At 41.3% G+C, this 25,614-nt stretch overlaps 1 protein-coding gene and 1 long non-coding RNA gene across 5 annotated transcripts in view; one reads left to right on the top strand and one right to left on the bottom strand.

Moving 5' to 3' along the window:
* LOC106921753 (ryanodine receptor 1-like) overlaps positions 1-25,614 on the top strand; it is a 51,372-nt gene that overhangs the window by 761 nt on the left and 24,997 nt on the right. Inside the window, exons 2-59 of the mRNA XM_088012657.1 lie at positions 6,338-6,457; positions 6,545-6,643; positions 6,783-6,803; positions 6,991-7,065; positions 7,442-7,520; positions 7,597-7,709; positions 7,791-7,890; positions 7,967-8,063; positions 8,193-8,267; positions 8,347-8,503; positions 8,607-8,771; positions 9,502-9,623; positions 9,726-9,912; positions 9,996-10,131; positions 10,220-10,315; positions 10,512-10,630; positions 10,728-10,861; positions 10,952-11,193; positions 11,765-11,957; positions 12,064-12,280; positions 12,484-12,588; positions 12,701-12,804; positions 13,081-13,164; positions 13,296-13,455; positions 13,567-13,714; positions 13,918-14,123; positions 14,205-14,379; positions 14,455-14,663; positions 14,746-15,104; positions 15,601-15,730; positions 15,839-15,999; positions 16,077-16,239; positions 16,314-16,400; positions 17,176-17,402; positions 17,493-17,931; positions 18,007-18,564; positions 18,645-18,845; positions 19,194-19,305; positions 19,418-19,561; positions 19,717-19,990; positions 20,081-20,195; positions 20,339-20,471; positions 20,546-20,640; positions 20,949-21,084; positions 21,192-21,378; positions 21,473-21,584; positions 21,668-21,788; positions 22,589-22,758; positions 22,833-23,053; positions 23,150-23,240; positions 23,347-23,487; positions 23,681-23,844; positions 23,938-24,016; positions 24,176-24,265; positions 24,359-24,499; positions 24,577-24,654; positions 24,730-24,805; positions 24,907-25,030. Of these exons, the coding sequence (XP_087868783.1) occupies positions 6,338-6,457; positions 6,545-6,643; positions 6,783-6,803; positions 6,991-7,065; positions 7,442-7,520; positions 7,597-7,709; positions 7,791-7,890; positions 7,967-8,063; positions 8,193-8,267; positions 8,347-8,503; positions 8,607-8,771; positions 9,502-9,623; positions 9,726-9,912; positions 9,996-10,131; positions 10,220-10,315; positions 10,512-10,630; positions 10,728-10,861; positions 10,952-11,193; positions 11,765-11,957; positions 12,064-12,280; positions 12,484-12,588; positions 12,701-12,804; positions 13,081-13,164; positions 13,296-13,455; positions 13,567-13,714; positions 13,918-14,123; positions 14,205-14,379; positions 14,455-14,663; positions 14,746-15,104; positions 15,601-15,730; positions 15,839-15,999; positions 16,077-16,239; positions 16,314-16,400; positions 17,176-17,402; positions 17,493-17,931; positions 18,007-18,564; positions 18,645-18,845; positions 19,194-19,305; positions 19,418-19,561; positions 19,717-19,990; positions 20,081-20,195; positions 20,339-20,471; positions 20,546-20,640; positions 20,949-21,084; positions 21,192-21,378; positions 21,473-21,584; positions 21,668-21,788; positions 22,589-22,758; positions 22,833-23,053; positions 23,150-23,240; positions 23,347-23,487; positions 23,681-23,844; positions 23,938-24,016; positions 24,176-24,265; positions 24,359-24,499; positions 24,577-24,654; positions 24,730-24,805; positions 24,907-25,030 (8,867 nt within the window). The remainder of the gene's footprint in view (positions 1-6,337; positions 6,458-6,544; positions 6,644-6,782; positions 6,804-6,990; positions 7,066-7,441; positions 7,521-7,596; positions 7,710-7,790; positions 7,891-7,966; positions 8,064-8,192; positions 8,268-8,346; positions 8,504-8,606; positions 8,772-9,501; positions 9,624-9,725; positions 9,913-9,995; positions 10,132-10,219; positions 10,316-10,511; positions 10,631-10,727; positions 10,862-10,951; positions 11,194-11,764; positions 11,958-12,063; positions 12,281-12,483; positions 12,589-12,700; positions 12,805-13,080; positions 13,165-13,295; positions 13,456-13,566; positions 13,715-13,917; positions 14,124-14,204; positions 14,380-14,454; positions 14,664-14,745; positions 15,105-15,600; positions 15,731-15,838; positions 16,000-16,076; positions 16,240-16,313; positions 16,401-17,175; positions 17,403-17,492; positions 17,932-18,006; positions 18,565-18,644; positions 18,846-19,193; positions 19,306-19,417; positions 19,562-19,716; positions 19,991-20,080; positions 20,196-20,338; positions 20,472-20,545; positions 20,641-20,948; positions 21,085-21,191; positions 21,379-21,472; positions 21,585-21,667; positions 21,789-22,588; positions 22,759-22,832; positions 23,054-23,149; positions 23,241-23,346; positions 23,488-23,680; positions 23,845-23,937; positions 24,017-24,175; positions 24,266-24,358; positions 24,500-24,576; positions 24,655-24,729; positions 24,806-24,906; positions 25,031-25,614) is intronic.
* Positions 188-2,661, bottom strand: LOC148155436 (uncharacterized). Of its 4 annotated transcripts, none has more exons than XR_015765318.1 (6): positions 2,349-2,661; positions 1,241-1,344; positions 1,034-1,151; positions 785-852; positions 594-709; positions 188-494 (listed from the first exon to the last, which is right to left on the bottom strand). It is a non-coding gene; the product is annotated as an uncharacterized LOC148155436 (long non-coding RNA). The 4 variants fall into 4 exon arrangements; XR_015765319.1 differs by having other exon boundaries at positions 1,241-1,323; XR_015765317.1 differs by having other exon boundaries at positions 594-713; positions 1,241-2,661.

Below are 25,614 nucleotides of genomic sequence, written 5' to 3'. Positions count from 1 at the left end.
GACCCAGCACATTGGGTCATGGCAACTAACCAAACGTTGGGTTAAATTGACTTGTTTAAATTGGTTAAACTGACCCAAAATTGGGTTGAAATTCATAACCCAACACAAGGGTTATTATACCACTATAGTTGGATTAAAAAAAAATTATTTTAAATTTCACTATATAAAAAAAGGATTAAAAGGCATATGAATTTAAAGCTTCTTTTATTTCCACATGATACATATATAGAGCCAGCAATTTCATTTACAAAAGTTACAAAACATAAGTAGTTAAATCACTTCAATTCATTTGGCTACAACTCCAGAAGTATCTGTTACTCCATATTAGAAAACATTTAATGAAAAAAAGTCTGTTTTAAAGCAAACTACAAGTAAACCTTTCAGCCATTAAACAAGGAGCATTTTTAACGACACTTTAGCATTTTGCCAGTCTCCCTGCATGAGGACATACGGGTTGTCACATTTTGTAGATGCACCACCAGGTTTGTCCCAACCTGATGGAGAGAGAAGACAGAAAATAACAGGCCATTAGTGATGAACTTATATAAACAGCAAACAATTTGAGCATAATTCAGAGATGAATGTTGACTTACAGGCTGGATATCAATGAAACCCTCTGAACTTCCAGGTTGATGGATCTGAAACTCTTTTCCCAAATGTGTAAGTAGGGAGGAGTACTGGCAGCAGCGTCAGGGCTACATCATCTTGTCTGTCTGGCAAACATAAGCTTGTGTTAAAATGTTAAATGTTAACAGTTTATAAACATCTCTTCAGCTTTCAATACCTTAAGGGAGAAAATTCATGTTGTTGAGAAGACGGCCGCTCCTTTCTCTTCTTGGCCATACAAAAGATCTTTGTTGAGAACAAGAGAGAGAAGACACAAAAACAGGCCGTTAGTGAATTTAAAGGTAAAGGGCTACATTCTCAAAAACTAATTTCTGACTGATTCTAGTTTAACACAAAACCTCACTATTGAATGTAATGCAATTATTTAAACGATCTGAGCATGATTCAGAGATGAAGGTTGACTTACAGGCTGGATATCAATGAAAACATCTGAATTTCCAGGTTGATGGATCTGAAACTTCTCCCAAATTAGTAAGGTGGAGCAGGAAGGGGTACTGGCAGCAGCTGCAGGACTACATCATCTTCTGTATCAAACATAAGTTAGTGTTAAAATGTTGCAGTAACTAGAAAGCATGAAAACATTTTAGAGAACATTTCTTCTGAGCTTCAATACCTTGAGGGAGCAGACTCATGTTCTTGGTCATGCAGAATGTCTTCCTTGAGAACGAGGAGTTTCGCTTAATTCTCCTGAAGATCCTGGATGTAAAATTACAAAATCTATCAGAAAAGAAAATCACAAATCAAACTTTAAGAATGACTGAATTAAATCTTATAGCTGTCTCCACTGCAAATAACTTGTAATTAGCCAGCAATTTCAAATGTTCAGAGTAATTTTATGTTCCTAAAAATAAATATAGCACTTAATAAAATAAAATGACACATATAATTTAATTTAGAAGTAAAACTTAACACAAACTTAGTGCTGAATAACTTTCAGCACCAACTTTAAATAAATGTATTTGTAATTAATAGTAACAATAATAATAAAATGAGCAAACATTAACATTAGATATTGTCTTAGTTTTGCTTTTAATTCGTTGCCGAAAACCAGCGGGAGTTTGAAAGCAATGTGCCGGGAGACGGTCGTTCTCTTTCGGCTTAACGAGCCGCTCCGCCCGGTCAACTGACTGAGCGGGAGAGACGAGCAGGCGGCTGGAGGGAAGCGATAAGTCCGAACACGTCCGAGCATGTTTGTAATTAAGCTATATGTTAATAAACCGAGCGCATAATTCAGGTTTACACAACTAATTTATCGCCTAATAACTTTGCAAAAGTTATTTTATTTTCAACAAGCATAATATACCCACATTATTAAAGCTCTGCTCGCTCTCCTCCGCCATTACTGCTGGTGTTCGAACACGTAGCCTCAGCCCGCTGACGATGCGCGCGCATATTGCAAAAATCAGGGGACAAACCGTCAACTACCTTTTCTTTTAAAACTAAATCGATTTTTAAAAATTTGACTATGTTAAGTTATGAACAAATATGATTGAGGTTATATTAAAAACTGAATTTAATTTACTTGACAAATTGTGCCCTTCCCCTTCATCTATTTTTCCCCAACATCCGTGTTGTAGCAACACCGAAGCTCTTTGTCAGAGCAACCTGCCATAATAAACATTTCAAATAACCATAAAAATAAATATCAAACATGTTTGAAATAAATTCAATTTATGTATAAAATTCTATTAACGTTGAAACTTTATCTTCTTTTTACTTACCATGTCTTATTTCAAAGTAGAGGAGAAGTCCGATATGCAACGTTCACAGTCATGTTGAAAATGGAGGCTTGTGAAGAGGGGCGTGGCTTCTTCCAAGTTTCATCTTTAACCCAACCGTTTGGGTAAATCTACCCACCCAACTCCTGGCCCAACAGAAGTGTGCAAGATGTAGACTTCCGATAAATTTCTGACCCAACTCATGAGTTATGAATTTTGACCCAATATTTGGTCAAACTAACCCAACCTATGACCCAACAGCTTTAACCCAGAAATTGGGTTATGAAAATAACCCAGCATTTTTTACTGTGAAGGTGTTAAACAGGAATGTCTGACAGCAGTTTTAACTTCAGATTGACCTTTTTCAGGCAATTTAAAAAGTCAGTCCTGTAAAACAAATAATGTCGATGGTTGTGTAGGAGTCCACTTCCATGCTCTGTTAGCAAGAGGAAGATGAATAAAGAAGCTCCATGACATTTTTTTGTTTAAGTTTTAGGCATATGCAATGTTTGTAAGAATAATATTTGTAATTTTGAACAAACATGGAGCTAAGGATATAAGCAGAACTTTATACCTATAGATCACATATGTCAGAGTCAAGGCCCGCGGGCCACATCCGGCCCGCGAGAAGGTTTTTTGCGGCCCCTGGGATGATCTTGATTTATTATTAGAACCGGCCCGCAGACCGCAGCAAGCCGGCACCCCGTCTGAAAAAAAATATCTTCCTTATTTGAACTGTAAGTAGTTCTTTAAATGTTCTGTGAGATGATGTACTTACCCATGTATCCATAACAACCGGAACTTTCAATATCCACCAAGTTATTGCCGAAATATGCCGTCTATTAAACGAGTGCCCCCCGGATTAATTACATTCTCTGCAGCTGCAGCTGCGAAGTTACCGTATTAACCCGATACTTGCTGGAAAGTGCAACGTCTCCCCTTTCAGAAACCGTTGGAATTTTTCCACTTAGCGCTACGTGTGGCGGAATTACGGTACTGCAAATTTAGATGTGTCGCCAGCGACACATCTAAATTTGCAGTACCGTAATTCGCCGGCGACACATCTAAATGCCTTGACTCTGACATATGTGGATTAATAGATTTTTGCACTTTATTTTATTGTATTTCAATCCAATTATATTTTAAAAATATTTCAGTTGTGTCTGTTGAAAATTAAAGATTACTGACAGAACCATAAGAAAATATTGCTTTATTTATCTGATCATATTGGAATATACTTGTTAGGTTTTCAGTAGGTTCAATTAGGTTCACTAGACTATATGCGTCATTTAAAAAAATTTCAATGAACATTCGATCAGTCCGGCCCTCGGCTTGTAGCTAAATTTTTTATTTGGCCCTCCGTCCATTTGACTTTGACACCCCTGCTATAGATGAATGAACTTGAATAATTTGACTCAGTTGATCTACACTTTATGGTTATACTGCAATGTGGGTTCTTCTTGTGGTCTGAATAGTCAGAGTAGTTGAAGTTGTTTGAATAAATTTATGTGATCAAGACTAGTTCTCTGTTTAAAAAAAATAGAAATGATTGCACTAAAGGTTTTCAGACAATATTTTAGTGATCCTAACTATATTATGCCATGAAAGATTTTCTTGTTCTTCATTAATACCAGTCTGTTACGGATTCAGTAATGCTTTATATTTTACCAGAGCCTGAAAAAAAGAAAGCAAAAGTACATTGCTCATCAAATCTCTTCTAAATTATTAAGATTTAGTCATTTTTTTCATCTTACCATTTTTCTCCTGTGTACTTTCAGTGTATTATATCTAAGTGTTAGAGACATTTAGTTTATTTTTGCTGCAGTGTCCGTTGCCAGTGTGTCATATTTCCCTTTTTGATCTCCCTGCCACCGCCTGTTGAAGGACACTGTGGGTTGGCAAACGGACTGCGGTAATGTTACAGTCTTTATTTGGAGGGCCAGTGTTTGTACTCCAACATTGTGTCGCTCACGTTTTTTTTTTTTATGTCCTGAACCGGACTCTGAATATCTGCTAACTACATTTCAGGGCGTGGGGTGCGTTTAAAGTGCTCACATGCTGGTTAAAATGTATCAAGTGTTAAAGAAGTCATTTGCAGAAACAAGTCGTGTGTGAATGCAGTGAGATGACGGATATTAGATGTGTCTTCAGACATTGTCCCTTGGTGTGAAACACAGCACTATATGAAATATGTGAGCAATGTGTCATTAAGTTACTGTCACTCTGGCGCTGTTTAGGCTTGAACTCAGCTGGCTTCTATATTTACTGTGTGAGGATTAGCAGGTTCAAAGCTTCACCCAATTCAGCACCTGCTTGCTTCAGTCCATGCAAGGGACAGTGCTGCTTGATTTATTGCTGTTTCTGCTGAGATCGTAGCATCAAACAACGTAAAAAGCTGCAAGGAAAAACATAGGCTGAGCTCATGTTGTACACCGCATGTTGCCAAGGCTAAAGGAAGCGACGCTGGGACAGAGTCTGACTGTTGCCATGGCAAGGAGGCCATGCTTTACAGAAATAATGGGACCTCTATTCCTTTTTTGTTTACAAAAAGATTTTATATATATATATATATATATATATATATATATATATATATATAGATAGATAGATAGATAGATAGATAGATATTGAAAGCTGCTCTGTTCTGGAGCAGCTTTCAATATCTAATACGTTTGTTTATCTATCTATCTATCTATCTATCTATCTATATACATATATCTATCGATCGATCGATCGATCGATAGATAGATATATGTATATAGATAGATAGATAGATAGATAGATAGATAGATAGATAGATAGATAGATAGATAGATAGATAGATAGATAGATAGATAGATAGATATTGAAAGCTGCTCCAGATAAAATCCCATCATTAATTTGAATATGCTGAATATGTTTTTAAAAAACCAACAGCTAAAATGCTTAAAAGTCGCTACCCGTTGGCAGTGGTGGATCTCTTCGCTTTGGGCAGCAATGGATCAAGGAGCTGCCCTAGCAGTTATCTGACAGCTACACACCTTTTTTTTTTCTTTTTTTTATTTAGATCCTTGCCAGAGCTTTTTCACAGCATCACAGTGGATAAAAAAGGATTACTTGTTGAATTTAGTTACAGGAAGTTACCAAATGGATGAAAAGGAAATGCAACTTCTCAAGAGTTTCTATTCATGCCAGAACTCAGTGATCAGACTCGACTCGACTGTCTTGATAAATCCAATCTCCGACATGCTGCTCAATAGTCACATTTAAGCATGTCTCTCTGTTCCCGAAAGATCAAGACACATCTGTAATGTTGCTCTAAATAGGAAGAGCGATGAATGGGATATGGGGTGCAAGTAATATCAGAACGCATTTCAGGAATGATGTGCAGGCAAAGAGTGTCGGTCCCTTGAGCGACAATCCTCAACTCAATCTCACCAAGGACAAAATGTTTCTGCACAAGGCCTTAGAATTTCCCGCACCCTTCCAAAACAACACGTTAAAGTGCCTTAAACATGAAAACTATCATTAGAAACCATATCAACACTCTAAACATGAACTACACAATCATTGCATCCAGTAATCAATTCGTAATTATGACATAGTCATCTAATATTTGAAGCTACAAAACAATTACAGAGTGATTCAAACTTTGACCTTCAGCTTGGAATAGTCCAAAGTCGAAGCTCTGTCAGTGAATGGTAACAATATCATGACATCATGAAATAATGATAGAAAATGTCACATTCTGAGAGTAGAATATGATGCAACATTAAAGAAAGCCAGACTTTGGAGATGAAGCTTCACACTAGAACGACTACAATGAAGAAAACATATTGGAAAAATGGTGTGTGTGTGTGTGTGTGTGTGTGTGTGTAGCAAATGAGTTAAGGTTAACAGGGGAATACAGACGATCTGTCCAAAAGATGAAGTTTCTGTTTGACTTTCTTGTCTGGTAAATTTGCAGCTCACATGTTTCAAGCAAAAATGCATTTTACTTTTCCTCTTTCTAGGATGATCAAGTGGTGCTGCAGTGCACTGCGTCCATTCTCAAGGAGCAGATCAAACTGTGTCTGTCATGTGAAGGGTTTGGGAATAGGCTGTGTTTCCTGGAGACCACATCAAATGCTCAGGTACACAGCAGACACAAGATTCATTGCTTTCTGATTCGCTGTTCCCTCTGACTGTCACCGCTCACTGGTTATGTTTTTTTTTCTCAGAATGTCCCACCAGACCTTGCAATTTGCTGTTTCATTTTGGAGCAGTCTTTGTCCGTGCGAGCATTGCAAGAGATGCTGTCTAACTCCTCTGTGGATGAGGTACTGCACAATCAACCATAGTTTTAAAATGCAATTCCCTTTAATTGGCGTGCATATGCTTAATAAGCAACGCTTACTCACTTAAGTTAAATGTATCGTTTCTGTTTTACCCATCAAATCCTAAACCTGATGACTGGAGGCGGTTGATTTGGACAAATGGGTAAGTGCCGCCTTTCGGGACATATCTCGTAGCAGTTTCATTGGCATATTTTATTTTGTTACTCTGATAATGTATTTACTTTGACACTCAATCACTGCGTGGCAACACAATTATAAAGACGCAGCTGTTTTTATGTCTACATAAACGTGCTATGAACTCATCAGCCTCCTTTTCTCATTTTCTTCAGTCATCACAAGGTGGAGGTAGTCGAACTCTTCTGTATGGACACGCCATTCTCCTGAAACACACTCACTCCAACATGGTGAGCACAGTGTATTCATTCTGCTTGCCTTCACTTAACAGCAGGTAGGCATCATAATACTATGGCATTTCACCTCATTTAGTTTATGTAGTGCCAATTAGCAACACATATCATGTCAAGACAAAAAAAGCATAATTCATATCCAAATGACATCTGATTCAGATGAAATAAATCAAATTAATGTTAATGCAGTACTACTGAAGTCATTATCAAACCGTATCACCTGTGATCCAGTTAAATCAAGAATATAGAACAACAAATTACTTCCATTTTGGAGAGATTTGTGTTTAAATCCAACTGATAGCATTTAATTGTTATTAAATGGAATCCACGTTATTCCACAATCTTAATTTGTTGTCTCGTATTTACACCATAGTACTTGAGCTGTCTGACTACATCTCGGTCGCTGACTGACAAGCTGGCCTTCGATGTGGGCTTGCAGGAAGACTCCACAGGTGACTTTACTACTAAGCGTGAACAACACACATATGATTTGTAGGGGGGAGAAAATATTCAATTTATGTGTTGCAGGAGAGGCCTGCTGGTGGACCATACATCCAGCCTCCAAGCAAAGATCAGAGGGTGAAAAGGTCAGGGTGGGAGATGACCTCATTCTTGTCAGTGTTTCTTCAGAGAGATACCTGGTAATTATAATTGCATTACTATTAAATGATGCTTTGTTTGATAATGAATGTTACTAATTTTAAAAACCTTGCTATGTCCAGCACCTTTCCTATGCAAGTGGTGACCTAATGGTAGATGCATCCTTCATGCAAACACTCTGGACCATGACTCCTGTGATGTCTGGCTGTGAGCTCGCCGAAGGTCTGCAGTTCCCCCAAAATTAGCTCTGCTCCAGGAGACTGACATTCTGTTATAAAAAGAAACTGTCGTCTTCCAGGTTTTCTGATCGGAGGATATGTGCTCAGACTCTTTCACGGTCATATGGACGAGTGTCTGGCCATCCCATGTGCAGATCAGGGGGATGACCAACGCAGGTGGCTGTTGCCTTGTTTTGTTAGATCTTTTCTTTTTTTCCCCCCTACCTTGTTGGGAATTTAATCAGCTTGTCAGTTCACCATCTGGAAATGTCCAAATTGATCGGAATATTATTCTCCATATCCCAGAGTTGCCCATTATGAAGGTGGTGCCGTTTGCAGTCATGCTCGATCCTTATGGAGACTGGAGCCACTGCGAATCGGGTGGGTATCTTCCCCGTTCTTTCTTTCCAACATTAACTGGAAAGACTTATTTTGCGGACTTACTTTTGCATTTCTACAGGTGGAGTGGAGGCCACATCAAATGGGGACAGTCTTTCCGGGTACGCCACATAACAACGGGGCGATATTTGTTCCTCGACGAGGAGAAGGGACTTCTGTTGGTAGACCCAGAGAAAGCCAACTCCAAGATGTCTGCTTTCTGCTTCAGAATTTCTAAGGTCTTTGCTCGACCAGCTGTCGGGTTTATTTTAACTTGTCTAGATTAGAATTTAAGATGTACACATAAGGAAACAAAACTTTTTTTTTTTTTTCCATTTAAAGGAAAAAATTGAAGTGGCGCAGAAGCGGGATGTGGAAGGCATGGGGATACCGGAGATTAAGTACGGGGAGTCTATGTGCTTTGTACAGCACGTTTCGTCTGGCCTTTGGCTCACATATGCTGCTGTTGATGCCAAATCTGCTCGTCTAGGACCTCTGAAAAGAAAGGTAAAACATGTCAAGTTTGGGGGGCTAAATGTAAGAGTTTCTAAAAGTGGTTTTGAAGCAGCGTACAAGATTTAGATATTTTTGTTATGTTTCTCCATATTTGAGTCAAATGTGATTTCGATATTCTAAATTGTATTCCCACTGGGACTGACTTCCACTCACTTTTCCTACGTTTATTAACATTTTAAATATTCCTGAGAACATTCATGCTATTCCATGTTTTTCCACATTTTGTCACGTTTTAACCACAAAATCTGTGTGTTTTTAGGGATTGTAGGTAAAATACAAAGTAGCAAATAAGGATGAAGTATAAAAAAAAAAAATGTTAAAAGATTTCAGCTGAATCAGAAAAGCTTAGTGGAGTTGACGAGAAGATGAATGGAACTAAATGTAGGACAATCCTGGAAGAACTTGAGGCTGGGGAGTGAGTTCACCATCCAGCAGGACAATAACCCGAAAGCATCCTTCATGCAAACACTCCGGACCATGACTCCTCGACTGCAACCAGTCGTAAATCCAATTGAGAATCAGTGGCAAGAATTTAAAATAGATTTTCACGGATGCTCTCCGTCCAGTTTGGCTGAGCTTGAGCTTCTTTTTCAAACCAGAATGTCAGTCTTTAGTTTTGAGAAGCTTGTAGAAAAATCACCTAAATGACTTAAATGTGATGTGATATGTTTACGTTTTGGGTTTTTGCCTGGTTTTAAGTGTCCGTGACTTTGTCTCTCAGGCCATACTGCATAAAGAAGGTCACATGGACGACGCGCTCACAGTTGCTCGATCTCAGACCGAAGAGTCTCAAGCTGCCAGGATGATATACAGCACAACAGGCCTCTTCAACCAGTTCATCAAGTAACTTCATTACTTCCCTTTCAGCCTTAATGAATGTGTTTCTTTATTATCCGGTGATGAGCATTTTCTTTTTTACCCTTTATGTTTGTGTCACGCCTCCAGAGGTTTGGATGCGTTGAGTGGGAAAAACAAATCTGCTAATCCGCCGTCTATGCCGATGGACGCGGTGGTGCTCTCACTGCAGGATCTCATCTTCTACTTCCGACCGCCTGAGGAGGAGCTGGAGCACGAGGACAAGCAGTTCAAGCTTCGCTCCCTGAAGAACAGACAGAACCTTTTCCAGGAGGAGGTTGGCCAGCCTAATGAGGATTTAATCAGTGGAAATTAGCTGGAGACAGATTTAATGTCATTAAATGTCTTGTCTTATCATAGGGGATGATTACCCTGGTTCTGGACTGCATTGATCGGCTCAATGTGTACAACACTGCAGCCCACTTCTCAGAGTACGCTGGAGAGGAAGCTGCAGAGTTGTGGAAGGAGATCGTGAACTTACTGTATGAGCTTTTAGGTAGGTCCTGCACGTTACATTCGATAAACGTATTTTGGGATGATTTTGTTTCGTTCATTTTATTTCTTGCTGATCCGCTTTCCTGAAGCTTCTTTGATCAGAGGGAACCGCGCTAACTGTGCTCTTTTCTGTGACAACCTGGACTGGCTGGTCAGTAAGCTGGATCGTTTGGAGGCATCTTCAGGTATCAGTGGCAGAATAGTTTGGTTTGAGCTCATTCTTTATACAAAACATATAGAGAAATGAAAGCCGATGGTTTTATTTAGAAATTGTTAATCTTTTTTTTATTATTATTTCTTGAATGACTCACAAGAAGTCATTCAATACCTTGAAGTCTTTTCTAAAGCCTAAACTTCTGTATGTTCTCATTTACATGACAGGAATTCTGGAGGTGTTGTACTGTGTTCTGATTGAGAGTCCAGAAGTGTTGAATATTATTCAGGAGAATCACATTAAATCGATTATCTCTCTCCTTGACAAGCATGGGCGCAACCACAAGGTTTGTAAATTCAAAATATTTTGTTTGGACTGTTTCTAAGAGCAGTCGGTCTGTTGGCTTTGTTACTGACAGACCTCTAACAACCTGTTCTGTCTAGGTTTTGGATGTGCTGTGCTCCCTGTGTGTTTGCAATGGCGTGGCTGTGAGATCTAACCAGAATCTCATCACAGAGAACCTACTTCCAGGTCGTGACCTCCTTCTTCAAACGGACATTATTAACTATGTAACCAGGTGGGTAATTTCATGCAAGCGAATATCCCCCCCGGCCCCCTGTCTCTGCAGAGTTCATCTGAATTGATTTTCCTTTTTCTAATACTTTAGCATGAGACCCAACATTTTCCTTGGAACTTGTGAAGGATCAACTCAGTATAAGAAGTGGTACTTTGAGGTGATGGTGGATCACGTGGAGCCGTTCATTACCGCCCAGGCGTGTCACCTGCGAGTGGGTTGGGCTCTGACGGAGGGCTACAGTCCTTACCCCGGTGGAGGGGAAGGATGGGGGGGTAACGGGGTCGGCGATGACCTCTACTCCTATGGCTTTGATGGGATTCACCTGTGGTCAGGTAAAGCAAGCAATCGCTTGACCATAAATAGTAAAACTGGGGTTTGTGTTCATGTTAATGGAAACAGCTGGAGTCTAAATTCTGACATTTAAAGCAAAGCTGAAAACGTTACAATCAAGTTTCAAGCAAGGGGAGAGGTAAACGTCAGTTTCCACCAAGACTACAAAAACTGTGTGAGCACAACACAGCTGAACTGTGTCACACACAGATGAACCATTTAACACTCAGCCGGTTTGCCTTCAGCGGAAAAGTCTTGACTTTCTGCACTAATTATCTAAAGGAGATGTAACTCTTATATGCTTCCTCAGGTTCTTTTTTAGACATCTTACTAATATCTAAGATGGCTAATGTGTTTTCTTCCCTAAGTTACCACTTCAACACTGAAAATTGTTGCTATCTGAGTAACATGTTAGCATTTTGATATGGAACATTCACTGACAGGAATGAAAATGCTGTAAGTAAATGCTGTAAGTTTTTAATATAGGCTAATCACCAACTTAGTGGGTTAAGCATAACATCTCCCTTTCCATGAATTCATTTCCTTTGTTTTTCATTGTGCATTTACTTGTAGGGCGCGTGCCACGGCATGTTGCTTCTCCCAGCCAACACATTCTGGCAGCAGAGGACGTGGTCAGCTGCTGTTTGGATCTAAGTGTGCCGAGCATCTCCTTTCGCATCAACGGACACCCTGTGCAGGGAATGTTTGAGAACTTCAACCTCGACGGCCTCTTCTTTCCAGTTGTCAGCTTTTCTGCAGGCGTTAAGTACGGCACTTTGAAGCCTTTTTACTCTTTCAGTTTCGCTATCTGTCCTGTCCCACGGCTCAGTATTTTAAACAGCTAACGTTTGTTTCTTTGTTTCAAATACAAGGCTACGGTTTCTTCTTGGGGGCCGTCATGGGGATTTCAAGTTTCTTCCCCCTCCAGGCTATGCACCATGTTACGAGGCAGTGCTGCCAAGGGACCGATTGCGGATCGAGCCCATCAAGGAATATAAACATGATTTTAATGATGTTCGCAACCTGCTCGGTCCAACCCAGTCCCTGTCTCACACGGCGTTCACTCCCTGTCCAGTGGACACAATTCAGGTAAATCCTGCAAAGCGTATGGTGTTGAGAATAAATTCTAGTTTTAGTCAAATATCTAGCTCATCTTTAGGAATTTTTCTAAACTTCCTAAAGATTTTTAGGAATCTTGTTGAGCATTTGTTTGCTTAAAATGCAATTTTTTTAAGCAAAACTGCATTCATTTGGTTTTAGTCTCAGTCAATTAATTTATTTTCTTCTTTCAGATTGTACTTCCTCCCCATTTGGAGCGCATTCGAGAGAAACTCGCGGAAAACAGTCATGAGTTATGGGCCGTAAATCGCATTGAACAAGGGTGGACATTTGGACTGGTGAGTGTTTTTGGGATTAGAAATTTTTTTATTTTAATTTTGTCGAGAAAACGTTGCTGGGAACAAAAAGCTATTTCTCCAAGCAAATGTTTGTGCTTTTCTCTTTCTAAAGTTTCGTGACGACAACAAGAAGATGCACCCCTGCCTGGTAGATTTCCAGAGTTTACCTGAGCCGGAGAAGAACTACAATTTAGCAATGTCAGGAGAGACACTGAAGTATGTAAAAGTTTAAATCAACAGTCCTTGGCACTTCTAAAGATAGCTCCTACTTAGTGTGGAGTAGCATAATCTATGATTTTAATTATACTGAAACCTGAACAAGAACAGAAGAGGAAATAGATGTGGAAATGTAACTCCATTACCAGACTTTGATATGTATTGTTGCCTCTAACACAGGGGTGCCCAAAGTGCAACCAGGAGTATATTTGTGGAAGTTTGACATGAAAACTGTGTAGGACCTGTGTCTAATGTGTATCGTGTTTACTTTAATAGGACTCTGCTAGCTCTGGGCTGTCATGTGGGGATGGGAGATGAAAAAGCAGAGGAAAATCTGAAAAGGACCAAGCTCCCCAAAACGTGAGCTGCAACATGTTATACATGTGGCGTTTGAGTGTGCTACCATGTAATATTGTTTCATTTCAATGATAAATGCCACAGTTGTCTGAAAGATTCACTCACTCTTCATATCACAATGCATTGCTTGTTAGCTACATGCAAAGTAATGGATACAAGCCAGCTCCCTTGGATCTCAGTCATGTCAAACTGACTCCAAATCAAAACACTCTAGTGGAGAGACTGGCAGAAAATGGACACAATGTGTGGGCAAGAGACCGGGTTCGACAGGGCTGGACGTACAGTATTGTGCAGGTATCAACTTCTTTACGTGCAAAAATGCTGTGACAATGAGTAGTAAAAACGTTTCAGTGTTTACTGTTTAATTGAGTTGGTTTTAACTTCAGATGGACTTTTTTCAAATAGGACATATTGAACAAGCGTAATCCCCGTCTGGTTCCCTACAACCTGCTGGATGAAAAGACAAAAAAGACCAACAGAGACACAGTTTGTGCAGCAGTTCGCACTCTCATCGGCTACGGCTACAACATAGAACCACCCGATCAGGAGAGTAGTAAGTTTGCACTGCTGTTTCAGCTACATGAATAGAAATCCTTCCATTTTGCCTTGTCTCCATGCTTTCTTGTTTATCAGAATTTATTTTTATTTTTTTTAACAAACTTTCTTTTGTGAACCTCTAAAGGCAGAATAAGCCCTATCAGTATTCCTTTAAATCCTGGTTGTAGCATGTTCTTTACTGCCACGTTTTTACTCTAGGCGGGCATGGACCGGGCAGCTCCCGGGGCGATAAAATCAGAGTGTTCAGAGCCGAGAAATCTTACGCCGTCACACAGGGGAAATGGTACTTTGAGTTTGAGGCTGTCACTGTTGGAGAGATGAGAGTGGGCTGGGCCCGGCCTTGTGTTCGTGCGGATACTGAACTTGGTGCTGACGAGTTGGCCTATGTCTTCAATGGCTTCAAGGTGGGATGCAGACTCGCTTTGGTTGTGAAAGTGGGATAGACCCTTTGTGATGCTAAATTCTCTTGGTCGACGTTGTTTTAGGCCCAACGTTGGCATATTGGAAATGAGCCATTTGGCCGCCAGTGGCAGTCTGGTGATGTGGTGGGCTGTATGATCGACCTCACAGAAATGAACATCATGTTCACGCTCAATGGAGAAATGCTGATCAGTGACTCAGGCTCAGAAATGGCTTTTAAGGACATTGAGATAGGGGAAGGTAAGTACAGATCCAAAACAGATCAGAAATAATCGAATAAATGGACACTGATGATCATGCTTTAAACATTTACAGGTTTCATACCCGTGTGCAGCCTGGGGCTGTCGCAGGTTGGTAGAATCAACCTGGGTCAAAATGTCAGTAGTCTTCGTTACTTTACCATCTGTGGCCTGCAAGAGGGATTCGAACCATTTGCTATCAACATGAAGCGTGACATTACCATGTGGTTCAGTAAAAGCCTTCCCCAGTTTATCACTGCTCCCACAGATCATCCACATATTGAGGTACTAATACAATGCTTTTCTCAAATTATTTCTAAATATCAGTTTTCCACATCAAAATGCCACTTCTTCTTCTTTTCTCTAGATATCGCGTGTTGACGGGACAGTTGACACTCCCCCTTGTCTCAAAGTGACTCACAAGACATTTGGGTCTCAGAATGCCAACACCGACTTGCTGTTCTTCAGAGTCAGCATACCAATTGAATTTCACGAGACCTTTAAAGTCCCTGCGGGGACAACGCTCCTAACTCGGGCGCTGACCATTCCTGAAGACCAGGTTTTAGAGGTCGACCCAAACTCTGACTTTGAAATACTCAAGAAGTCAGCCACTCGCAAAGAACAGGAAGATGATAAGAAGGAACCCTCCGTGCCTAAAGAGACTCTGGCCATCAAAAATGGAGAGAACGAGAAAGATGCCTCTACTGAGAAAACCAAGAAGAAAGGGTATGTGGTTATTTAGTATTCTGAGACAGAGAGGACAATTTGATTGGTATGCAGCTGGGATGTTAATAAAATATAATTATAGCCAAAAGTTTTCAGGTCGAAAGAGGTTAATTTTCTCTAACATTTGCTACTTTAGTTTGCTGAGGGAGAAAGAGAGCGTGATGGTGCAAGAGGAGAGGAGAAGGAAAAACACAAACTGGGGAACATGCATAAGATATCTGGCAATAAACAGTAATGAAGAAAAAACTATTTACACAAGAACAAGAAAGAATAAAAACAAGAAAGTAAAAAAAATACAAACACTGGAGAAACTTGAAAATCTAACAACCCTGAATCCTGACATAATTGCATTTCACATGATAATTTTTCATAGCAATCTAGACATAATGCAAAATGCAAAATGCTATAAGAACCAAAACAGTTAAAGATTTCTGTCAGTCTCAACATTTGAACCAGCTTGTACTATACACGTAGTAACTGGTTTTGTCATTTACAGATTCCTTTTTAAGGCAAAGAAGGCTGCATTAATAACTCCACCCCCTGTCGTTCCCACTCTGCCTCGCTTAGTGGAAGATGTCGTACCAGATGACAGGGATGACATGGATATAATCCTGAACACCACAACTGTACGACTATTACTCAATTTAGACTCTAAAATCTGAAATTGAAGGTTTATTTTGCAACAATCATGAATAATATGCATAAACCAATAAGCTTCTCATGTCCTTTTTCAGTATTATTACTCAGTGCGAATATTCGCAGGACAGGAACCAGGGGGCGTGTGGGTAGGCTGGGTCACACCAGACTATCACCAGTATGATCTTCACTTTGACCTCAGCAAAGTGAGAAACGTAACAGTAACTGTTGGGGACGACAGAGGAAACATTCACGACAGGTGGGTTTGTTTCCCTAAAAATGTAAAAAGCGTGATCCAAAACCCCTGAGTCTTCTTGGTTTGTCTGCCTCCTGCAGCATAAAGCGCAGCAATTGTTACATGGTGTGGGGGGGGGAGTTTGGCAACTCCCAGCAAACCCGCGTCAGTCAGGAGGACTTTGTGATTGGCTGCCTCGTTGATTTGGACACAGGACTCATGACTTTCACCGCCAACGGAAAAGAGATAAACACCTTCTACCAGGTTTGTGGGCTTCTGCCTCGGTACGCTGAAGTTCTCGTGAAGTCCCGGTCAGCTGCAGCATCATCTGCTTTCAGGTGGAGCCGAACACGAAGCTTTTCCCGGCCGTCTTCGTTCAGCCTTCCAACCAGAATGTGATTCAGTTTGAACTCGGCAAGCTCAAGGTAAACGTCCACGACCTACTCTGTTACCGAACCTTTATCCACACTGCAGCTGCACAGGATAAGAGGTTAACACCAGTCAACGTCTTACCTGAAGAAGATACCTCTCTTTTCGCCTTCAGTTTGTGTAAATCTATGTTACTATGCGAAACATTTATTAATAAGGTTTAAGAATTGCTTAAAGGAGGGGTATTATATGCTTTCCACACACAGAGTTCTATTTTATACCACAATAAATTTTACCTTCAGTTGTTATGCTGCATATGTCAAACAGAACTTAATGAATAAATCCAAGCAGCACTCTGGGTACATTTTTGGATGAAGACATTGTAAGATGATTTAAACCCCCCAAAAAATTTTATTTTGCATTCCCCCTGTGCTAAAAACATAAGGCAGTGTTGTGATCAATCTAATTGGTGTTTAACAGTTAGGATTAAAGGCAGCAGTCCTCTCTACAATAGAGCAATTTGGATGAAATAAGGAATAAGTTTGTATTATTCACTTGGCAACAAATGGCACTTTGAACTGCCTTGTTACTGAAATGATCCAGCTCTGATTCTTCTCCCTGCAGCAAAGACTTTCACACCTGAGAGAGCTGCAGTCCAGTGCACTCAGGTTTACCTTATGTTTTGGGGGTTCTTATGTTTAACCCGCATGGCTGGCGAATTTGGATTTCTACTCAATTAAGATGCAAAGAGAATGATCAACCAAAGGTCAGACTTGTGTCCAAATAAGTTTTCCTTACCAACGTCGTAAACGATCCTTCTCGTTTTGCCAGAACATCATGCCATTGTCGGCGGCCATGTTTCGGAGTGAACGCAAAAATCCAGTTCCGCAGTGCCCTCCCAGATTGGACGTCCAGATGCTAACCCCAGTGATCTGGAGTCGAATGCCCAACAACTTCCTGGCTCCAGAGACAGGCCGTGTCAGCGAAAGACTCGGCTGGATGGTGGAGTGTATGGAACCGCTCATTATGATGGCCCTTCACATCCCAGAGGAGAGTCGGTCAGAAATATTTCCCTCCGCATGCCAAAGAGAAAATATATATTTATTTAAGTTTTTTTCTAGTTAAACCTGACTCTGTGTTTTATTTAGGTGCATAGACATACTGGAACTGTCTGAACGAATGGACTTGCTAAAGTTCCACTATCACACTCTGAAGCTCTATGGCTCTGTGTGCGCTCTGGGTAACAACCGGGTGGCACACGCACTGTGCAGCCACGTGGACGAATCTCAGCTTTTCTACGCCATAGAGAGCACCTACCTGCCGGGACCGATGAGGAGCGGCTTTTACGACCTCCTCATCAGCATGCACCTCGAGTCCGCTAAGCGCAATCGCCTCGGAACGAATAAGGAATTCATAGTTCCGATGACGGACCACACGCGCAGCATCACTCTTTACACCGTGAAGTCTCACGCTCTGCCCGGGGTCGGCCTCACCACATGCCTCCGTCCAAAACTGCATTTCTCCTCCGTTGGGTTTGTGGGGACAGATCCCGATATCTACACTCTGAGTCCGACCATCCCCTTACAGGTGAGATTTTCTCGTTTCAGTACCTTATGGAAATGCTCTAGAGAAAGAAATACATTAATTTGCTTGCATTTAAAGGTGTTAAAGACCAAGGCTCTGAACATGCTGATCGAAGCTGTCCAGGATGGAAGTCAAGCCATGAGAGACCCTGTGGGAGGCAGCGTTGAGTTTCACTTTGTTCCAATCCTGAAGCTCATCAGCACCCTCCTCATAATGGGCGTGTTTGACGATGAAGACGTCACGCACATCCTGAAAATGATTGAGCCCACGGTCTTTCATACTTCAAAATCAGAGGAGCCTTTGGAGGAGCCGTCAAAGGTGAACAAACAAGAGGAGCCATCAAAAGTCGCAGCGGTCAAAGAGGATGAGCAGGAGGTTGAGGCAGAAGAGGAAGAGGAGTTTGAAGACTATGTTTACGATGATGAGGAAGAAATAGAGGAAGAGGAAGAACTAGAGGAAAGAGATTTAGGTGTGGCCCAAGGGGAAGCAGGAGAAATAGATTTCATAAATGGTGAGAAAGGAGCTGAGGAAACGGAGAAAGAGACTAAACTAGTGGAAACCTGTGGGGAGTCTAAGGAGGAACACCTCGAACAAGGACTTTTTCAGATGAAACTACCAGAGTCTGTAAAACTGCAGGTACAAACTAGTATTACTACTTTTTTCACCAAAAAGGTTTCTAAACAATGTTAGCAACTCATATTGCTTTTGTTTTCTAGATGTGCACCCTGTTGCAGTACTTCTGTGACTGCGAGCTACGACACAGAGTGGAGGCCATTGCTGCTTTCTCGGATAAGTTCGTCACCCAGATACAGTCCAACCAGAGGCAGCGCTACAATGAGCTCATGATGGCCTTCACCATGTCGGCCGCAGAGACCGCACGAAAGACCCGTGAATTTCGCTCTCCGCCGCAGGAGCAAGTAAGAAAACCGTATATGAACCTACAACTGCAACTTCCATCCCAAACAAATAGAAAATCAAGCAAATATGGATTAGGTTTTACTTTTTAAATCAGATTTTTTGAAACCAGGTGCCTACATACGCTGTATAAAATATTTTCCCACTGTCTGAAATCAAATCAGCCTGTTCAATATTTGAAAGTCTAGACTTATCTAACATTAAAGGATGAGGGGAAAATGGTTGTCCTATTATATAGATTTTGAGGTAAAAATATGATTGTGATTAGACGACATTAAATAACGTTTTGTTACATATTTTGCTGATCTCTTTCCAAAGACTTCCCATCTGCTTGTGCGCTGTTTGTGTAGGTCAACATGCTCATGAACTTTAAAAATTGCCCTGATGACGAAGAGTGCCCAGTTCCCGATGAAGTCCGTGAATCCTTGCTGGTTTTCCATAATGCTCTTCTGACACACTGTGGTCAGTTTTAATCTGCTATCTCCCAGTCGGACATGAATCCTTTAAATCTTTCCTCTTCGCGTGGCTAACAAATAAAATGTTCAGTGTTTAATTTCCAAACTAAAATTTGCAGGTGTTCATATCGATGAGGCAGAACAGGAGGAGGAGGTGGACAATTCTCTTCGCGGGCGCCTGCTTCGTTTGCTGGAAAGGGTGAAAAAGTTTCGGCAGAAAAAAGTGGAGGTGGAGCTTGAGCCGCAGGAAGATAAAAAACCAAGTGAGCTGTGTCACTCCGCTCTGCCACGCATGACGTTACAACACGGATATATACCTTTTTGTTCAGGCAGCTGTGACTTGAAGGAGAATCTCCCATTTAATCTTTGAAATTTTGTTTTGTCCTTGTTGTATGTTCGCCTTTCCCGATTCTACCAGGCACATTGCAGGAGCTCATTTCCCACACGATGATCCACTGGGCCCAGGAGTCATTCATCCAAAACCCGGAGCTAGTGCGCATGATGTTCAGCCTCCTTCACAGGCAGTATGACGGACTCGGTGAACTGATGCGAGCCCTTCCCAAGGCTTACACCATCAACGAGGTGTCGATACAGGACACCATGGATCTCCTGGAGTGCTTGGGTCAGATCCGCTCCCTGCTTATCGTGCAGATGGGTCCAGAGGAGGAGAGGCTCATAATTCAAAGCATTGGGTATGTGGATAAAGGTTTTGATTGTGGTTTTTGCCATTGGTTAAAACTGAAGGTGACAAGACATTTATCCAATCATTTTCTGCACTGTAGAAACATCATGAGTAACAGGGTTTTCTACCAGCACCCCAACTTGATGCGTGCTCTGGGGATGCATGAGACTGTCATGGAGGTTATGGTTAACGTGCTAGGTGGTGGAGACTCAAAGGTATTCATTTTCATCGTCTTTGTTTGGGTTAAATACCGACGGGACTCGAGGCTAAAAAAGTAACATTTTGTGGGATATGTGAAAGTAAAAACCACAACCTTAAATATCCTTAAGCTCAACTTGATCACACTGTCTTTCAACAGGAAATCCGCTTCCCTCGAGTGGTGACAAACTGTTGCCGTTTCCTCTGCTACTTCTGCCGCATCAGTCGCCAGAATCAGCGTTCCATGTTTGATCATCTCAGCTACCTTCTGCAGAACAGCGGCATTGGCCTTGGTGACTGTTTCACTGTTCACTTCTACAACTCTTGCTGCTGAAGCCGAGCTGAACATGGTGTGCTGTTTGTTCAGGAATGCGCGGCTCTACCCCGTTGGATGTGGCCGCGGCGTCTTGCATCGACAACAACGAGCTGGCACTGGCTCTCCAGGAGCAGGATTTAGAAATGGTAAAATATTGCTGTGACACCCTAAACCACAGGTGTCAAACTCCAGTCCTCGAGGGCCGGTGTCCTGCAACTTTTAGATGTGCCTCTGCTGCACCACACCTGAATAGAATAATTAGGTCATTAGCAGGATTCTGGTGAACTTACCTACACAAGGAGGAGGTAATTAAGCCGTTTCATTCCAGTGTTTTGTACCTGTGGTACATCTAAAAACTGCAGGACACCGGCCCTCGAGGACTGGAGTTTGACACCCCTGCCCTAAACAGTAGTAGATTCACTTTGCTTAGCTGTCAATGCTGACATTTTTGTAGGTGGTGAAATACTTGGCTGGGTGTGGGCTTCAGAGCTGCCCCATGCTGCTGGCTAAAGGCTACCCTGACATCGGTTGGAATCCCTGCGGTGGAGAGAAATACCTCGACTTTCTTCGTTTTGCTGTTTTTGTCAATGGTAATTTAACAAATATTTAAATTCTGAAATTGAACTTAAAGGCACCCTCGCCTTCTCCTTTTGTAGTTTGACAATAATAAGACTTAAGATGACTTTCATTCATCTAGGAGAGAGCGTGGAAGAGAATGCCAACGTTGTTGTGCGTCTTCTCATTCGAAGACCCGAGTGCTTCGGTCCGGCTTTGAGAGGCGAGGGTGGTAACGGTCTGCTGGCTGCTGTGGAGGAAGCCATCAAAATATCAGAGGACCCCGCGAGAGACGGTCCCAGCATAAAAAAAGACAGACGTTTTCCCATGTAAGAGGTCTCAGCGTTGGTTCAGAAAGAACTCTGTCCTTCTCACTTTGAGTTAAAGAACAAATTACAAAATGTATTCCTTTATTCCTGGAAGGTTTGGAGGAGAAGAGCAGCAGGAGGAGAATCGTGTGCACCTCGGAAATGCCATCATGTCCTTCTATTCTGCTCTCATTGACCTACTGGGACGATGTGCTCCAGAGATGCATGTAAGATGTGCAGAATCACAGCATTCATGCTGGATTTATATAACACATCGGATATAGCGGTAAACAAAATGTGTTCTTTACAGTTGATTCAAGCTGGAAAGGGTGAAGCCCTTCGGATCAGGGCAATTCTGAGGTCCCTGGTTCCTATTGAGGATCTCGTAGGAGTCATCAGTCTTCCAGTTCAGATTCCTGCTTTGGGGAAAGGTAAAATGTTAAAGCACGACATTAAAAGAAGCACGCTGCTAATTCGTTTAACAGAGTGATTCTGTTAAGCGAATTAGCTGTATACTGTCACTTACCGTATTTTCTAAAAACACATAAATATCATGCATAGTCATGCATAACGCATCACTAATTAAATGCAAGTGCAGTCAGACTTTGGTGTGGACGGTTTCTGACCCCAAAGCGACCTGCATTTGCATTAGAGGAACATAGACGTCAAACAGCAGCGCATTGTTAGAGGAAGTAATCATGGATGGAGCCATTTATGCATCATTTTTAAAGTTTATTCAGCAAGGGCAGATGACAGCATCGTCACACAATCACAACGAGACAGAGGATGATAATAAAAAGAAAGCACCAATAATAGCAGTGGTATTTTGTAGAGGGCTGACTGGGAAGTCTTTGCGGGTGTGTAGTCAGACCAGGAGTGATAAGATTTCGATGTGATTCTCTTCAGTGACACAGACTTCTTCCAGAAGTTCATATTTATAATTTCAGCATTTGTTTACATCCTGATTTACAATGTCTGGCTTTATCTCGTGCACAATTATGATGCATGAATCAGGTGAATGATGTAAAATGACCATTCAGACTGCAGGAAAACTAGCAAAAGTCATGAAAACCCATTTACTTATTTTAATGCCATTAACAAACCGGAACTGTAGTCGTTTTCTATCACTTCTAGATTAATGAGTTGTTTTATTTCACTGTTTTCATAACTTGTTTTTTTGTCGGTGTATCATACAGCCCTTTGAATTAAACATGCTTTATGCTTTTCTCAGACAATAGCATCATAGAGCCAAAGATGTCCGCCAGTTTTGTGCCAGACCACAAGGCCCCCATGGTGTTGTTCCTGGACAGAGTTTATGGTATTGACAACCAGGATTTCCTGCTGCATGTGCTGGAGGTGGGCTTCTTACCTGACATGAGGGCTGCCGCCTCTCTGGACACAGTGAGTCAGAAACGTCTTCTGGAATCGGTACCCAGTGTGGATCCCAGGTAACAGCTGGGATTTATTTCCAACAGGCCGCGTTCAGCACAACAGAGATGGCTCTCGCTTTGAACCGCTATCTGTGTACTGCCGTGCTGCCTCTCATCACCAAGTGTGCGCCGCTGTTTGCCGGCAGTGACCACCGAGCCATAATGATAGACTCCATGTTGCACACGATCTACAGGCTGTCTCGAGGGCGAGCCTTTACGAAGGCTCAGAGAGACATCATAGAGGAGTGCCTCATGGCTTTGTGCAAGTAAGCTAACACCTCAAACAAAATATAGCAGTTCTCTCGTTCATCTAATATTGTTAGGTTTGTTCCTGAAGGAGGCTTTGTTTGTGTTGCCTTCAGAAATCTGCGCCCGGCCATGCTTCAGCACCTGCTGAGACGCCTGGTGTTTGACGTGCCCATCCTAAATGAGTATGCCAAACGACCACTGAAGGTGTGAAGACGTTTGATTATTTTCTTGATAAAAAAAAAAAGTTGAGTTTTAAGTTGTTTTTTTTTGTTTGTTTTTATTTTTCACTTTTATTGTCTTGGATCTGCAGCTACTGACCAGCCACTATGAGCGTTGTTGGAAATATTACTGCCTCCCAAATGGCTGGGCTAATTTTGGAGTTGCCTCGGAGGAAGAGCTGCATTTGACTCGCAAACTTTTCTGGGGTATTTTTGAATCATTGGCCCACAAGGTGAGCTCCCAGAAACACGGTGGAACTGCCAAAATGTGAACTTCTTCAGGCTTTCTCATGTTACACAGCACAAACTGGGGTTAGGGGCTCTGATATGAGAAAAAGTTAAAAAGTTGTTGATGTACAAATACTCAAATGCATTAGCTGGCAAGTGTCTCTTAATACTGTAACATATTGTCATTAATGATTCCAGAAATTTGATGCTGAAATCTTCAAGATCTCAATGCCCTGCCTCTGTGCCATTGCTGGAGCCATTCCTCCAGATTATGTGGACGCCAGCTACTCCTCCAAAACAGAGAAAAAGGCGTCGGTAGATGCAGAGGGAAACTTTGATCCTAAGCCAGTTGAGACCACAAAGTAAATATTTTCTGAATCTGTTTGATGGACACATCTTTCAGTTGTTTTAATACGATAGCTAAATTGTCTCTGATTTCTTGCCTCCAACAATAGCACCATTATCCCTGAAAGACTGGATCCCTTTATCAACAGATATGCTGAATACACCCATGATAAATGGGCCTTTGAAAAGGCAAGACATGTTCCTATCAGCTTGCTTACTTTCCATTATATCCATTATACCCATTCAGAATCAACACAATACATTTCTTTAATTGTATCTGATATTATAACCATAGAAATCAACTCTCCTTCTAACAGTAAGTGATGCAGTTTGTCTTCTGTTTTGCAGATTCAAAATAACTGGTCATATGGAGAGGTGTTGGATGAGAATGCAAAGACCCATCCCATGCTCAGACCATACAAAACCTTCTCAGAGAAGGTAAGCTGTCCATTGCAGGTCGTTTCATATCGCTCATTCTCCTCTTCATGTGAGGCTGATTTCTATTTTTTTATTTATTTATTTATTGCAAAGGACAAAGAGATCTACCGCTGGCCGATCAAAGAGTCGATAAAAGCCATGCTGGCATGGGAATGGAACATAGAAAAAGCTAGAGAGGAAGAGGAGTCAGAGAAGAAAAAGGCAGCTTCTAGAAAAATTTCCCAGACTGCTCAGGTTTGAAGGTCTTTTATGTCTCGACGCTTTATGTTGCATTGCTACTTGTATGTTATAATATTATCTTTCTGTTACAGGCAACTTATGACCCGAGCCATGGCTACAGCCCACAGCCGATTGACGTCTCGCACATGGCTCTTTCAAGAGATCTGCAGGTCTGGCAGTGAACGTTCAACATCTGCCTTTATCTCAATTTATAGTCAATATTAACAGCTTGCATTTGAACACAGTCAATGGCAGAGCAACTGGCCGAAAATTATCACAACACCTGGGGACGAAAGAAAAAGTTAGAGCTCCAAGCAAAAGGTAAAAAATAAAAAAAATATATATCTGCTGCTGTGCTGTATTTTAATATTGAAGATGGAGCTTTTCCTGATTTCTCTTTGCTTGTGGGATTGTTTGTGTAGGAGGCGGGACACATCCTCTGCTGGTGCCTTATGACACTCTGACAGCGAAGGAAAAGGCCAGAGACCGAGAGAAGGCTTACGAGTTGCTCAAGTTCCTGCAACTTAATGGATATGCTGTCACAAGGTAAAAAACAAAAAAAAACTCTGGAGTGCTGGTTATAAGGAGCAGGGAATTACATTTTTTACATGAGTTTTTGTTTTTTATGTCCTGTGATTTAATTGTGCAGTCCTAATAGATCTAGTGTTTTCTCCTTTTTTTATCAAGCTTTGGTAATAGGAAATGTAAGCAAATTAAATACTTGTTTAAATGTACAAATATCAGAAACAACGTAAATACTGGTTTGCTCTCTTGGTAAAAATAGATGAATGGGTAGAAAGTTGTTGTTTTTTTCCACAACAGGACAACTCACAAACTTTTTGTAATATTCCACAAATTGCAGCATACAGAGGAAGATGTTTGAATTGTCCACTCTTACGCAAATGAAAGGTAGAACAGGTCAAAATGTTTCAGTGTGATATTATCCTCTTTTAGTAAAATCCAATGGCTTGGCTGGGGAAAGCGAAGGAAATAGTAAGGCTGTAGCCAAAACTTCATAACTTTATTTTTTCTGTTAAAGAACTTTTAGACATCATAATCCTTTTATTTGATATTTATGCATTGATCTAAGGCAAGCGTGTTCACATAAAACAAAGAAAAAGTGTAAATAT

The sequence above is a fragment of the Poecilia mexicana genome, unplaced genomic scaffold, assembly GCF_051168715.1.
Source record: "Poecilia mexicana isolate PSO_F unplaced genomic scaffold, ASM5116871v1 scaffold_14, whole genome shotgun sequence".
In the NCBI taxonomy this organism is placed as follows: Eukaryota; Metazoa; Chordata; class Actinopteri; order Cyprinodontiformes; family Poeciliidae; genus Poecilia; species Poecilia mexicana.
This window is presented reverse-complemented; position numbering and strand designations above follow the sequence as displayed.